This window comes from Vanessa cardui, chromosome 2 (assembly GCF_905220365.1).
Source record: "Vanessa cardui chromosome 2, ilVanCard2.1, whole genome shotgun sequence".
In the NCBI taxonomy this organism is placed as follows: Eukaryota; Metazoa; Arthropoda; class Insecta; order Lepidoptera; family Nymphalidae; genus Vanessa; species Vanessa cardui.
In genome coordinates this window covers 7,821,287-7,838,182 of record NC_061124.1, presented here as the reverse complement: position 1 = coordinate 7,838,182, position 16,896 = coordinate 7,821,287, and the positions used below count along the sequence as shown (strand labels likewise).

Sequence of the window (16,896 nt, the reverse complement as noted above, 5' to 3'; positions counted from 1 at the left end):
TTTTACATTTCGTTAAATTAAAAAGGATAGCTTGATAAAAACAATAAGTAAAAGGGATAACTAGATGTTTTAATTTCGCAAAACGTATTACTACGTAATTATGATGTATTATAACGTATTGCTACGTAAAACGACTAAAGGAAAACGTCCCAATTAGGACGTTTTCTAGTCTTCATATTTTGCGCGTTAATAACATATCTGTTTACTAGAACATCATTGGCTCAGGTATATGTATATTATAGATCGAGTGGTCAGTGGTGATTATATATGTGTATATGTATAATATATTAATCTTTCTTATTTTCAATAGCTAAGAGTCCCGTTTTTAGTATGATAAACTCAACAATATCTGGCTTATCAACTGTTAGAAGTTCCAATTCTCAATACAGGCTGCTTAAAATGTTCGACGACGCTCAGGTAAGTTATCAGCTATTCATTTAAGGTTATCTTTATTGACCGATAATGTGGTAATCGTGACTACAATAACTATGTTCTTTTGTTTATTTATTATTTATATGCCCTTATTATTTGAATAGATAAGGTATTTTATATATTTTGTTCTATTAAGAGTTCCCATAATACCTGACCACAGATACAAAATGATGTTATTTTTTTCATCTGTGGTCAGAGATTTGAAAATGTAATCATTAATAATCATTAATAATCATATTAAACATTTTAGAAGTTAATCATATATTTATTTTGTAATTCAAAATATAAATGCTTTTTTCTGTTATTATATTTTATTTTTAGTGTAGTAATTCTTTTTTGTTTAAGGATCTCAATTCGAGCGCGTTTTATACATTCTTGGGTGGTTCAAGTGCTTTTGGGCTGTTCCTTGATTTGTTATGTCTCGTGTACCTTGGAGTTATACTGGCTATATTTATTTTAATAGATTTTGGTGAGTTTTATACTTTATAAACAAGTTGTTATTTTTTTACACACTCTGTATTTGAATATTTATATTCTGAATTTATTGTCATATTATTTTATTTTATAGTATAGCACTAGGTATATACGTAGTAATTAATTAATTCCACAAACCATATAGTTTGTGGAATTAATTAATGTCAATTTATATGCAGGATTTAAAAAAAAGTAGATGAGAATTAATCTGTCTCAGATAATAAAAATGAGATAGTAGAATTTTCCTTTTTTCGCAGTGGAATTTTTATTTTTAATAAATGTAAAATGATGACATTTGTTTCCCATGTTAGGTTCTTTGATAGCCGTGGGCAGCGTGGGTCTAGCGGTGAGCCAGTCCATGACTCTCACCATGATGCTTCAAATGTCAGCGCGTGTCACCGCTGATCTCCTCGGACACATGACCTCTGTGGAGCGAGTTTTGGAGTACTCCAAGCTGCCTGCTGAGGAGAATATGGAAGACGGACGTAAGTTGAGATTAAACTAAGCATATTTTTTATAAAGTTAAGATAAGCCCGTCTGGATAGATATCGCCAACACATCACGTATACTATCGTGAAATAGTAATATTCAGTAGGTACTGTTGTGTTTCTGTGTAAAGGGCGAGTAAGCCAATGTAACTACTATAGGCACAAAAGGCATCTTAATTCCCAAGCTTGGTGGTACATTAAGTAAGGATTCCTAATTAAATTGTACAGACGAAAGTTTGTATGTATGGATGTTTGTTGATCTGAATTGTTCATGAAGAATTACAATAATATAGCATATATATTTTGATATATGGTATAATTTATAAACATATTGTGTAAGTTATAGTTAATAACCAATCTCTAAAAGGGGGCGAAATCGTAGGCTAAAACTGGTAGTTATTATATCTTACGGCGTCAATATCTAATAGCCAATAATAACCCTTTATTGTCAGGCCTAATTAGGCGAATATCTATTTTGAAAAAAAAAATCCCCCTCAAAAGGACTATATTATTTTACACTATATATTCATCACATACTATAACTGAACTTTGATATTAAATATTTTCATCCATATTTAAGTGAGGGCACAATACATATTAAATGTATATTACATCTAATATGTAGATTGACTTTTTAGTAAATATCTTATGCCTGGATTCCTATTGTTTTATTTTTAATTAACTTAAGAATAAACACTTTAGTACATATTTAATATATAAGAATATACAAAACTATTATTTACTGATTGCTCTAACGCGTTTGAAAAGAAAATATTAGCGAAATAAATATACGTCCGTTTGTTAAATTAAAATCAAATGATGTACTTGAAGGTTATTATAAATTTTATTATAATGTTTTATAGATATTACAATTATGATATTATGCTGCTACTGTCATTTAAAGAATGATTTATACTTCTATAACTACATCACAAATAATGATACTAGAGTTTCAATTACTTGTCGGCTCCGTAAAATTTTTTGGAATTTCTGTTCGTGTACTGTAAAAAGATTGGAGGATTTTGAAACTGACGATTTTGATTACATTGATGTGCCTTGGAAAGGCAAACCGTTAGTTGTCCTTATAATTTTTTTCCGATGGTTATGGATTGCCTTGCCATGCACTAAGTTTGTGCATATTCTTTTATCCTTTAATATTTCTTATGCGGTTGTTGATAAGATACACTATCGACCTACTTACGTCCATGGTCAGGACTTTGGCCAGTATGATCGGAATAGTTATCAAAATATTATTCGACATAATAACTATTAGGTACATCATTCGATGTTTTTTTATATATTCTTAACAATAATAAAATAAACTCATTTATCTAACACAATAATAAAAAGTTGACGACCTCCGTGGTCGAGTGGTATGTAAACCGGTTTTCATGGGCGTACCCACTCCGAGGTCCCGGGTTCGATTCCCGGCCGAGTCGATGTAGATTATCATTAGTTTTCTACGTTGTGTTGGGTCAGGGTATTTGTGGTACCATCGTTACTTCTGATTTTTCATAACACAAGTGCTTTAGCTACTTACATTGGGATCAGAGTAATGATGTTGTCTCATATTTTTTTTTTTATTTAAAATATAGTAAAAAAAATATAGTAAGTGTTGATGATATACTGGTTTTGCTCTTATTATATTTAGTCTATCAAGATCGAAATTGTTCAATTGTTTTTTGTTTCTTGCCGCCTGCCATTGGTCATTTTTTCCAGTATATATCACAGTTACCATTGAATAAAATCAGTTACCCTCCTTTGTAACAAATATTAAAAAGTTTGTACGTTACTACAATTTTCAACGTTCACGTATTAAGTATACATGGCGCCGCACCGGCGCCGCGTGTTAACCGCAAGTTCCCGCATTGAATAGTAAACCAGAGATCACAGTGCAGGAGGGCAATATAATTATAACTTTGCCTCAATTTTTTAAGAATAATTAATTAGAATATCAATGGCATTACTAATTAATTCTTCTAAAAAAAACTTCAGCAGAAAATCTTTTAGAATATTTTATGTCATTGCTTGCTACGGCTTTTACACCTTTTTAACGACAAATCTTATCCTATAATTCTGGAGGATGAATACATATGAGGCATCAATTCGATTTATTCGATATATCCAAGTATCGTTAAAATGGTTTGCTTTGTACATGATAACTCAGTACAAACTGCATTGCTCAGGTTTGAACTCCCATTCATAGCTTAAGATTCAAGCTGTACTGGGTCATCTTGGCTCATTTTGAAGATCTACTATATAACAGGGAACGCCAATTTAATTAGTTTAGTCTTAGTCGCTTTCACTGTAATGTACAGTCGGGGTAAGAAAAGGTTCGTCACCTCAAGATCTACTTTCGTGTGCTGAGTTTGAGCGATAATCTGCTTTACCGATTGAGAATGACATATTGCGTCGCAATGATTTGATGTTTATTTTCAAAAGGTACTTACAACTTAAGACTTGATAAGGGAATTAATTTGAAAACTGACGAAGGTTTCCTTACTCTGATTGTACACAACATTTTGGCACGCTAGTAGTGCCATACACGATCCTTAAAATAAAACATAAACGTGTAGTAGGTGTTGGCGCCATCTACACGAAACCTTAATATGCATATAAATAAGTAGTAATTACTACTACTAATTACGACGACCTCCGTGGCCGAGTGGTGTGTACATCGGTTTTCATGGGTACGCCACTCTGAGGTCGTGGGTTCGATTCCCGGCCGAGTCGATGTAGAAGGTTTATTAGTTTTCTATGCCGTCTTGGTCTGGATGTTTGTGGTACCTTCGTTACTTCTGATTTTCCATAACACAAGTGCTTTGCAAGCTACTTACATTGGGATGAGAGTAACGAATGTGAGATTGTCCAAAATTAATTTATATATACGTATAATAGCTGCAATAAAGAGTTTATTGCAGCTTTTTATTCTATAACATTTATCGTAATTACCATTTGCTCAATAAAACATTAACAATACGACGAAATATTTACAATATATCGGTGCCTTACATTGGTTTTCAATGAAATCTTCAAAAATCTTCAAGCACATTTTCAATGGTTTTGTCTGTTTTTTTGGGTTGAGAATCCCCTCGAGCGTGCTTAGAAAGAACATACACAAATCTGAGATGCGTTTAATGCCAACTATTGAATGTGAATGCTGATTTTCTTTACCGCTTTTTCTCAGTTTAGTATACTTTTCGTTAACTTACTTTTCTTTACCGAACTAGTTGTAGTTTTTAATTTGACAATAGGCTATTTGACTGGTTTTTAAAATCCATTTTATATTATTTAGTAGAGGTTAAGGAACCCAGTAAAAGTTGATTTCTTTATTTCTAGTACATATTTGCCGAAAAAGATCATATTAAAAATTCCATATTTAAATAACGCGCGAAAACGCTACTTGGACAATATGGCACTGCAATGGGGTCGGTGACGTCACTTTGCTGTATTTTAATCTGTGGTACATATAGTAGAAAAGCAAGGTTTACAAGAAAGTGACTTAATCATAAGCCCGGCCAATCAGGAGCGTTTTGTGTCACGTGATAAAACGTTTGAAAAAATGCATGTTTATTTATTGATTTTTGAATAAATTAAGTATTATTTTCAAGTTTCGTTAGTGAAGAACCGTTTTTAAACTCATAATATACACTGATTACAATAATTCACAATTTATTTTCCGCATTGTCAAATAGCCTATCAATAATTTATTGTTTCTATATTGAATAAAGTATTTTGATTTGATTAGATATTTTTGTGTGCTTTTGTAAAATGACTTTCTATTTATGATAGTCGATGGTGATTTGAAAGTCTTTAATATTCCTTGTCTTATATTACTGAGTAACTATGTAAAGACAATGGCCTTATTATTGAATAATTATGTAAAGTCACTGAATAAAATATTTGGCGCTCTATCGATCTGAATACTTAAAATCCCATATATTTTAAAATGAAAGTATTGAATTTCCATAGCTCATTATAAAATATATTATGCAATAATATCTTCCAAATAATTGAAAATAGAATTACTAAATCACCGTCATCGTAGTTAGGAAGAAAGTAAAGTCATTTTTGGTAACAAAATTTGGTCCTATTGAAAAGTAAAGTTTTGTTCTTAAAATTTAAAACTTTTATTTCGATACATTGATTATTATGGTAATATCCAACTGTATAAATAATCGCATACAAAAACGATTAATTTATTTATAATTAATCACTTTTGAGTTTTAATAATATAAAAACACTTTACAAACATAATCTTGAATGTATGAATCAATTGTACAAACATGAGTTATTTATTTTATTCCTTGAGTGATTTGTGTCCTAATTATTTATTTATCTTATATTATATTCGTGTTTGTATATCCTTTGAGTTATATTTACAAAGATGATAAAATTTTTTATGTGTACACGTGCAATTATAATTGCGACATAATATTATCAAGTACGTCACGTATAAAAAATAATTTAACATCACTCTTTCATTATTAATGATCTTATTACTTTTAAATGCGTATGAATTTTATGGCCTTTTTGTATGTTCACTAGTGTCTTTGTTCTAGCGATTGGCTAGGTCAGGTCAATAAAAGATATTGAGTTTTTTTTTGGTCAAGATATTCCCGAAGTTAGGGAGTTGGCAACGTTGCATTCCCTTGTCTCGGGAAAGTTATTGGGTCTACGACTGACCTCCTTGGGTATGCCGTTCAATCACAGTATGAGAATGACAGCTGAGAATAAAGAGCTCATCTGTATTAGCGTATAGTACGACACTACTTAGATGTAGCATCGGCAACATTCGTAAAACCGATCACATCCGAATTGAGTACGCTATCCCAAATTATCAATATTTATTTCACTTGCTTTCTCTGACGCGTGAATCTATTAGCGACGAATAGCGTCCAATGGCGCGATAGGGAGCTATTTCTATTGGTTGTATAAATCGGCAGTAATCGGTTTTATTTTCATTCCATTGCATTTTCCGATGCTACATCTAATTTGTGTCTTACTATACGACACTACTTAGATGTAGCATCGGCAATATTCGTAAAACCGATCACATCCGAATCAAGTACGCTCTCCCAAATTATCAATATTTATTTCTTATAAGAATATGATACACAATAGAAACGTAATAACTTGTTTTATCATATGACCTAATAAATTCGTCAATTTGACACGTCACTGACGCGATAATCTATAGCAATGATTAGCGTCGAATGGCGCGATAGGGAGCTATTTCTATTGGTTGTATAAATAGGCGGTAAACGGTTTCATTGAATTTGTCGATGCTGCATATAAGTTGTGTCGTACTATACGTACTTTGTTCGTCTGTGCAGTAACTTGTACAGTTAATGATATTCAATGTTTTAAAGGAATCTTGTATCGCACTTCGTTAAACGATCAATATAATTGTTATCGTTATAGTCAAGATTATTTCCTATTAATATCTGCAAGTTTAACTGTATATAATTATCGCCGTCCCCGGGGAATAAAAAGATAACTAACAAAACGTAAATTTTCAGGAGAATTAAAAAACATGTTTTCGTCAATAACTTTTTAAATACTGGACATAGAAGCGTGATTTAAAGTTTATAGAAAATTAGATTTTTATAAGCTAGAGGTTAATAACGAGAAGAACCTGTAACCTATGTTGAAACGGAGATATTTAAAAAATAAGAAGTTATCCAAAATCAATCATCACCTGTGTTGCCTAACGCCCGTTATCATTTTATTCACAGTATTTCCTATCCAAAGTCAAATATTGTACAACAGCTATATCATTTTATTCTTAGGGTTTCAAGAGTCCAAACGCAAATGATAATACCATAATATCATTTTGTTCTCGTAAATATTCATTTACCATTTTATGTTTAATGACTGTAATCGATTTTTCTTGTAAAATTTTGATATGGTTATCACGTTTAGTTTTGCTTTTCTCATGATACCTTTTTACTAAAACAAAATTAAACCAAGGAAATACAACAAAACGTCCAATATTTAATCCTTCTTGAAATCGAGTAAATAAGTAATCCCATCAAAAGCAATACTTGTCAAAAAAACTAAGTCTCGCAATTCAGTTGTTCTGCGGTAAAAAGTTGTGAGATCCATGTAATACCAAGTCTTATCCATGTAATACTTAAGCGACTTCCTGTCCTAATACGTCCACTCCCTAAGACCACGATCGTGGTCCATAACAATTAAAAATCAATAGTATCTGGAATCTCAATACTCGGAGCATTAAGTTGTTACGTAATAATTGACAGCATAGATTGAGATGCGTCACTATAAGATCATGATCATGATCTTCTTCCTCGTCATCAGCATTGCTTCCAGAGTTACCCTGATGAGTTAGAAACTTGTTAAGAGCGTGATAATGCTTGAGATATGTCCTGACTTGGAAACGCACATAAAACCGTCATACATAACCTTGCTTACTGGAAAAAGTTTATTATACATATCGCTGGGGTTTGGACTCACTATCTGTCGGGTATCTCGTTTCATACTGATTCTTCACAGGTTCTATGTTTAAATCATAACTGTATTTTAATACTGATTTCTGTGAATGGGTGACACTCTCTTCCATAATTTGAGTCCACAATATTCTCTTACCATCTTACCAGTTTTTTAGGCTGCCCCTTAGGTTGTTAAACTTTGATTGACCATTTCCTTGGCGTTATATCTGCCACCATTAACACATGTGTTCCTAATAATTGAGTAAATTTAATCGGGAGTATATTCTATTCTAGTTCAGTTAACCCTCAATATTGAAATGCATCGAATCTCCCACACTCTGGTCTTGGTCTATCTCAAAACATCTGTCCATTGTATAAAATCCAAGCTTTTGTAATGTAAATATATATCGAACTAAAATAAATCTGTTTTTATTTTGACCGTAACATACATCGGAGTAAAATAACATGTTATAGACGCCTCTTTTCTTCTCATGGAGTAGCAATTGCCTCAAGCAAGTACCTATTTTATTAGCACCTCTTTTCGCAATCTGAGCATGCCAAACATAGCAATACCTAACAAGCCTTTACAATTAATATCATCATATACAGTGAAGTTGTGAATAGGATACTTTCTTTTATAGTAAAAGGTACCAACTTCAGACTATGAGACACTTAAAACCGTTTCGAAAATTGAAGACATCTATGGTCTCTGGTGTCAATCTTGCGCGAAGTCTCGACGAATTCCAACCCCCTGGACAGGCTGGGCTTCGGACTGCTTTGGTAGAACAACCTTGAGGACGAGGTGAATAGAAGAATTCAGCTAGGTTTGGCAGCGTTTCGGAAGTTACGTCGAATCTTTACATCGTCGATCCTACAGTGCCTTAAGACGATAGTCTTAAACCGGGGCCTCCTACCCGTCATGACATACGGAGCCAAAACGTAGTCACTCACGTCACGACAAAGCTGGTCCACCAGTTTAAGACTTTAAACCAGCTCAGCGTTTCTCTGCGGAATCACATCAGAACAAACATCTTTTTTTTTTTTATGGTATACGTTGGCGGACGAACATATGGGCCACCTGATGGTAAGTGGTCACCATCGCCCATAGACATTAACGCTGTAAGAGTTATTAACTATTCCTTACATCGTCAATGTGCCACCAACCTTGGGAACTAAGATGTTATGTCCCTTGTGCCTGTAGTTACACTGGCTCACTCACCCTTCAGACCGGAACACAACAATACTGAGTACTCTTGTTTGACGGTAGAATAACTGATGAGTGGGTGGTACCTACCCAGACGGGCTTACCACCCTACCACCAAGTAAATCACATAACCGATAGCCGTTGGGGAAAAAGTGTTCTAGAGTAGAGACCGCGTTTCGGCAATCGTAGTGTAGGACGTTATGGGGCGCGGTGGAGTGATGATTTACGCAAGACGGCTGGCAGGAGCTGGATGCGAGTAGCCGAAGAACGATCACAATGCGTGCAATTGGCCTATGTCCTGCAGTGGACGAACATGAGTTGTTGATGATGAATACATTCAAAATCTTGTTGCTCTCGTATGCCATGTTTATTAATTCCAATCTTTCCTTTTGATGGTTCATTTTGATTTTGAAACCATTCATTGGCACCTTCTTGATATATTTTTTTAATTCCTTGATATTTTTTTTTTATATTATAAATCTTAGTTGGAGTCAAGTCAAGAATACATTCTGTCTTGGTTTAGGATTATGTGAAATTTCATGAGCTTCATATATAACTCATAGCGATGCTATGATATTTCTTGTGTTAAAATAAATAAATTTTGGATATTGTTTACAATTTTTTAGTTGCATTTGCTATGTAATCCGAATTGCCTCCAGTACTTGACAGACAATTGAGTTGCAATATTTTTGATGTTCTACGTAGACTCGACTAATACTCTGATTCGTCCGCCGAGAAATCTTCAGCTATATCATTTTCCTCGTAATAAATTCCTTCTTTTGGGCTCTTTTAACATATAACATGGTATGAATTATAACTACTTCATCAAAAGTATTATTACAAACACACCTTATACGAAACACGTAGACTGTTTTGCACAAGAATAAAATGATAACTGCTTTTATCACAAGCTAGTCGAGAAGTTTTCACGAGAAAATAATTGTTAGTCTGTTTGTCCTACAGTAAGATATAAAGACATTTAGATAATAGTACAATATATTTTTGTTCTTGAAATATCAGACATGAGTATAATCGTAGAATAGTAGTGTAATATTTTGTAACTTCGTAAGTATCACTACAATATTTATGAAAAAAATTGAGATACTAATACACCTGTGTATTAGTATCCAAAGATCTCAAAAATGACAAAACACTAAAACGATGATAATGGAAGTTATCATTTTGTTCCCCGGGGACGGCGTTATAATTGCATAACGTTATCCTTGATGGGTTCGTAATGATTCAATCCGATTTACAAGTAATAACAATATAGCTACCAGTTTGGGCTGGAGTTCATAAAAAACAAATTTGGTATAAATTATCAATATTTATTTTTTATGTGAATATAATCTTCACACAAACGTAATAACTCGTAATATCATATGACCTAATATATTCGTCAATTTGACACGTCTATTTGCTTTCTCGGGTCGAACTGACGCGAGATTCTATAGCGACGAATAATGTCGAATGGCGCGATACGGAGCTACATATTTCTATTGGTTGTGTAAATCAATAGCAATCTGTTTTATTGAATTTGATGATGGTACATCTTAGTTGTGTCGTACTATGCCTTTTTTAAACTTACCTGACATTGACAGCTTGAGGCGAAATAAAGTCAGCAGAACTTCAGATTTATAAGTAATTGACATTTGTTGGAATTAACCATTTGTTGTCGCTACGGTTTTTGAAGAGGGCAACATTAAGCTTTTTTAAGGGGTTTTGATTAATATTGATATTCTAGTAAAATATTAATAGTCTTATACGGTCATTTATAATTTCAGCGACTCAACCACCACCGAATTGGCCTTCAGATGGACAAATTCAATTCGAAAACGTCAGTTTGAAATATGGCGCCGAAGACCCACCGGTTCTAAAAGATTTGAATTTTACGATAAATAGTGGATGGAAGGTATGTTATGATTTTCATTTTTAATAATTTTCGTACTTCTGTGAATTACCACAACTTAAAACTCTTAGCCTTTTGGCGCGTTATAAAAAAAATGAGTGAATAATAATGATGCGCGCGCACATGTTGATAATAAACTAAGTACTTCATGGAGTTTTCCCCTAAACCGCCAATTATATGTGAAGTCTTCATATTGTGTTTAAATTTGGAATGTGTTTTTAAATAGTCGATAAAAAAATTACATGCATCACAATAGTTTTCCATTATTATGGAGTATATTATTATTATTCTTTTCTAATTAATTATTTGCAAGCAATTAAAAACTATTTTTAATAAGAACTCAGACGTAGAATTTCATATATGTACAATGTACACATTATACGCCCATGTTTAATGAGGTCATTAAAAACTTCTTAGATCATAATAGAAATATAGTATCCATATTTTTATTACATAGTTTTAGTTAAGGGGAAATCATGAGAATCATAGATCAATATTTACATAACATTCCACATATATTATTGAGTATTGTTATACGCTTTGTCTTTTAATGTTTTGTAGTACTTTTATTTTGCAAATGATGAAGCAATCGATTTGTTTTGTAGGTCGGTATCGTCGGAAGGACGGGTGCCGGTAAGTCGTCACTGATGGCCGCGCTGTTCAGACTCTCAAATATCGAGGGCAGTATAAAGATCGATGGTGTTGAGACCTGTGGAATCTCTAAAAAGGTTGGATTAAATCTCCCTCGTATGTATTTTTTGATACTAATTTGACGCAGACATTCTTATACATGAACATAAAATTTATTAATGCTATAAATAATTCAGCAAGAGCTATTTTAAAGGGATGTATTTATTAATATGTCTTATATCGACATTAAAGAAAGCAAGCCGGAAGCAGAAATAAAAGTTGCAAATGCTATAAAATATTATATATCATTTTTCAGTGTTTTTTTTTACCTAAATACCTATTTCTTATCAGTTCGTTAAAAAAGTTTTTACTGAGAATGTTACATCACTGATGTAGCTGACTTCACATTTCATTTGTTAATTCGTCAACAAAAATCCACGATAGAAGATTCGTTTTAAAACTCTTATACCGGCTTCTTAAGCATTCTATATATATATAAAAAAAAATCATGAATGCGTAATATAATGTTGTTTTTAAACACTTATTAATTATTACGATCAATTAAGTCAACATTGCAATATTACCGAGGCGTTTTAAGATAATAAATGTATGTAATATTTGAAAAGTACGTGTTACATTATCACAAAATCCAACTTACAATAAAAATCATAACTCGCGTACGTGTCGTGGAAACGTTATATTAAATGGTATAAATTTTTCGCAGGATTTAAGATCGAAAATATCAGTTATACCCCAAGAGCCGGTTCTATTCTCTGCTACGTTGCGATATAATCTGGATCCGTTCAACGTCTACAGCGACGATGAAATTTGGAGAGCATTAGAACAAGTAAGTAGAAAGATGAACATATTATTGGTCTTGTTGGATTTTTGGGTAGCAGGGGGACTTGCAACTGGCCCTCTCTCACTCCTGGGTAAGTGCTTACCACCCATAGTCATTAGCGCTGTAGGAAATATTAAATATTCCTTACACTTCTAATGTATCCCCAATCTTGGGAACGTAGTTGTCATGTGTCATGTGCTTGTTGTTTATTTTTTATAGTGTAGGTAGGCGGACTGGCAAATGGGTCATTAGGTCAAGAGGTCACCACCGCCCATTCCTTATGTTGCCATTGTGCTACCAACCTTGGGAGCTAAGATGTTACGTCAATGACACCTATAGTTAAACTAGCTCACTCACGTTTCAAGCTGAAACGCAACATAAATGTATTGATGCTTGGCGTTAGTATGATGAGTAGGAGAGACCTACGGACGGGCCTCAGACAGACTTGGACAAGATCGTGTCTTATATAATAATTCATATAATCAAATATAAATATAATAAAATGTTTGTAACTGTATAAGAAAAGTATAGTAAAGATTTCTTCTTTCTATTTTACAAACAAAAATACTGTAATAAAATATTACTAATGAAATTATCTACTATTAAGTTTAATTTTAATATATGTTAATTTAATAAATAAAAAGTAACAAAGGAAAATAGAGTCACTACAAGTAATGGCATAGTAATACTGAACTATAAATGTCAAACAAAAGTCAGAGGTCGAACGTCGTGCTCGCTATTCTCGTAACATCCTGGAATTTTTAATAACGAAATGACTATATCTGTGTTCGATTGAAAGTGTTAAGTATATACGATGTTTGAATTCTTTTTCGAAATTGTTTTGTATTTTAAATGTGGTTCTTATTTCTATTTTATTATTATTGTTATCGTAAAAATTGTGCGTCAGTAGCGATGCTTACGTCCACGTTTGGGAAGACAAATAGTGGACTTCAACGATTTCAGCTATGCGAAGTCACTTTTTTCCAGTTAAGAAGTACATGTTAAATTGAATTAGCTGAATTGAAGTATTATCGGTCTGAAATTAAACTTTTGCGAATTATCTGACAAACGATTAAATTCGAAATAATCAACGATTCGCCTTTTCTAGTAATTTTGGTTTTGAACCTGGAATGCCGAAATTGGTACTTTTTAAAATTTGATTGTACTGAAAATCTGTGATTCTGAATTCATAATAGTCACGGGGATGATAATAATTGCAAATCATCAAAGTTTAATTAACTTTCAAACATTTTGGACCTACCAATGACTAAACATTGATGATCATCTTCGTTTCTCTCTCTTCAGTCACTGCTTCTGGCTCATGGCATTCCCAACACAATCCATCGTTCCTTTTCGCGGTCTCCAATTTCATAGCAGTTCACATTAATGCATATGCATATAGTAATTACCAATTACATCTATTCGCATAATATGATCATACCCAAAATATAAATTGCAGATTAATTACAAATTTACCAAATAATTATATGAACCGACTATTGTCACATGTGTATTATTATAATGAAATTATAGGTCGAACTGAAGGACGCCGTGCCGGCACTGGACTTCCACGTGTCAGAGGGCGGCACCAACTTTTCCGTTGGCCAACGTCAGCTCGTGTGTCTCGCTCGCGCTGTGCTGCGCAACAACAAAATACTCGTGATGGATGAAGCCACGGCTAACGTTGATCCCCAGTAAGAAAATCTCTATTACAATATATGTATGCGGTCGAAACGCTTGGCCCTTGGGAGTAGTGGTGCAAAAAGTTTTATCAAAAGTATAACACCTCGCCTCATTGCCTGCACTGGTGACAGGAGGGCTGGTTCGTTTTTTGCCCAGAGGATCGGAATTGCGATTCAACGGGGTAATGCTGCTAGTATTCTTGCTACCATGCCACGCGGTCAAGAGTTATACAGTAACTAGCTTTTGTTCATATTTGTATATATTTAAGCATTTAATATTATTAAATAATATTAATATTGACGACCTCCGATGTCAAGTAGTGTGTTTACATGGGTTAACCGGGTTCAAATTCCTGCCGAGTCGATGTAGAAAACGTTCATTAATTTTCAATGTTGTCTTGGGTCTGAGTGTTTGTGGTACCGTCGTCACTTCTGATTTTCCATAACACAAGTGCTTTAGCTACTTACATTGGACCAGAGTATTGTATGTGATGTTGTCCGATATTAAAAAAAATCCAATATATTTTACGTCTATGTTGAACATAACTAAATCAAATGTTAATTAAATAGGAATATCACATGAGTTGAAAATAAAAACAGTATCCAAGTAATATGGATAAGTTGGTTCGTTAATATATATTTGGATTGAAATGATTAGCGATTGAACATTATTTTTATTGAATTACAGAACGGACGTCTTGATCCAGAAGACTATACGAAGACAGTTCGCGTCATGCACTGTGCTCACGATTGCGCATCGTCTTCACACAGTCATGGACTCTGACAGAATCCTCGTGATGGACAACGGAAGCGTCGCGGAATATGACCACCCTTACATCCTCCTCTCGAACCCCAACAGCTTGCTCAACTGCATGGTTAAAGAGACTGGGGACGGCATGAGTAGTGTTCTCTACGAAACCGCCAAGGCGAAATACCAGTCGGAAGTGTCGTGATTGATGATGATTTGTGCAGATATTTAGAACGATGCCAATTGTAATCATTAAACGGATTTTTTTAATTGTAGATATACGAATAGGTTGATTTATTGTTAAGTTAAACTTAATTTAATACTGCCATAATATATGTTGTTCTATAAAAGTACGTATTTGATTTTTATTTAACTGTTTTTTAATTAATAATGAGTATATCTTGAAATACAATGAATAGAGTTTCCCGATTTAGTCATTAATATGATTTTAATGACTTTTTATTCATATTATTTTAATTTCTACGACATTAATAAGAAGAAATGCCGCTTGGTTTCCATAAACATTACCGTCTTTACTATCGGGTACACGAGGTACATGCCAAGGGCCCCTTGAAAGGGCCTCGAAGAACCAACAATTTCTTTCACTCTTTCGTACTCACGTTGACTGCTAAATCTATTTTCGAAACTGCCATGATGACTATATGTAGCTGCGTTTCGGGTAATTTTAAATAAAATAATAAAACACCATCATATTTACCAAATCGCAATACAAAATATTTACTTCAAATGGAAAAGAAGTTCTAAAAAGTAAGGTCTTAGGTTACGATCACACTTTCGATGCGAATATTGTTTGGAGTTTTGTAATTAGCCTTAATGGTTGAGCTGGAGCCCGTTTAAAGCTAAAAGGATATAAGGGATCCTTACTTAAAATTATCATCAGTATTTTCGAAGACCCTGTGGGCTCGTCGATCACGTTCGATGGTACTCATAACAGCTTACCTTTGGACTTATAACAAAAGCGCTCGATAGATGCGGATATTCATCTCTCTTGAGATTGAACGATACTCCTGATCTTAAATTTAATCTTTAAAGTGTTGCTTAAACATTTGCACATTTTGAGCCGAAGTGAATATGATCGTTCAAAACAAGGGCGTTAGTGTAAAACCCGTCTGTTGATGATATGAATAATTAATACGCTACTCCATATTCACATTAAAAAACAAAACAATGTAAAATTCGATGTTACTTGTTCATGAAATATTTCTCAATGTCGACTAATTCTTTGTAAGCACATATGTGATGCATCGTGGCAGAAATAATAGTGCAAATTAAAGTATTCCTGAATCGTGTACCAAAGAGGTTTACACGAAAGTCAGCAATGGTATAAGACTAAATATTGGCGAATAACTACACGTATAATAATTAAAATAAATGCCTTTAAATGATTCCTCATAATTGAAAATACACTAATGATTTTCAGGAGCATAAATATATACTACTTCTTTTTACATGTATAATGCATCGGAACATACATTTAAACTTTGTTCATTATTATGATAAATTTATGTCTCATTTATTTAATTAAAAAATGCTAATACGAAGTCGATTAGGGTAACTTTTATCCGAGTACGTTATTTCTGTTAATAATATTATATTTATCTTATTGTTTTATGAATACATTTTGTCTACTCAACACAACTGTCTATCAATAATTTAAAAAATAATAATCAATCAGCAACCCTACCTGTCATCTGTTGCTTTCGTACCTAACATTGGCAGAATATTTTGCACTTAACTCAGATACACGTCACAACGAAAAAAAGAAAAAAGATGACGTTCATTTTTTTCCAACAAAATTATCCGTAAAAATGCATTAAGATGAAAGTGATAAATTCCTTGTTAGTTCACATAATAACATGATTTTACAATAGATTTTTCCAAAATAAAACATAAATAATGGGCTGTTGCGATAGTGATACGAATTGCTGTAATACATATTTGTCTATATTTAAAAATCTTCATGTTTTCTACCTTTCTGCGATACTGATAGCTTTGATTATGTACTTATCGTGGTC

At 33.2% G+C, this 16,896-nt stretch overlaps 1 protein-coding gene across 1 annotated transcript in view; it reads left to right on the top strand.

Annotated features, from left to right (window-relative positions):
* Nucleotides 1–15,213, top strand: part of LOC124540463 — a 47,587-nt gene extending 32,374 nt beyond the window's left edge. Inside the window, exons 31-38 of the mRNA XM_047118065.1 lie at nucleotides 311–417; nucleotides 778–901; nucleotides 1,218–1,391; nucleotides 10,835–10,962; nucleotides 11,565–11,687; nucleotides 12,314–12,436; nucleotides 13,964–14,124; nucleotides 14,801–15,213. Of these exons, the coding sequence (XP_046974021.1) occupies nucleotides 311–417; nucleotides 778–901; nucleotides 1,218–1,391; nucleotides 10,835–10,962; nucleotides 11,565–11,687; nucleotides 12,314–12,436; nucleotides 13,964–14,124; nucleotides 14,801–15,065 (1,205 nt within the window). The 3' untranslated portion in view covers nucleotides 15,066–15,213. The remainder of the gene's footprint in view (nucleotides 1–310; nucleotides 418–777; nucleotides 902–1,217; nucleotides 1,392–10,834; nucleotides 10,963–11,564; nucleotides 11,688–12,313; nucleotides 12,437–13,963; nucleotides 14,125–14,800) is intronic.
* Nucleotides 15,214–16,896: the final 1,683 nt, after the last annotated feature.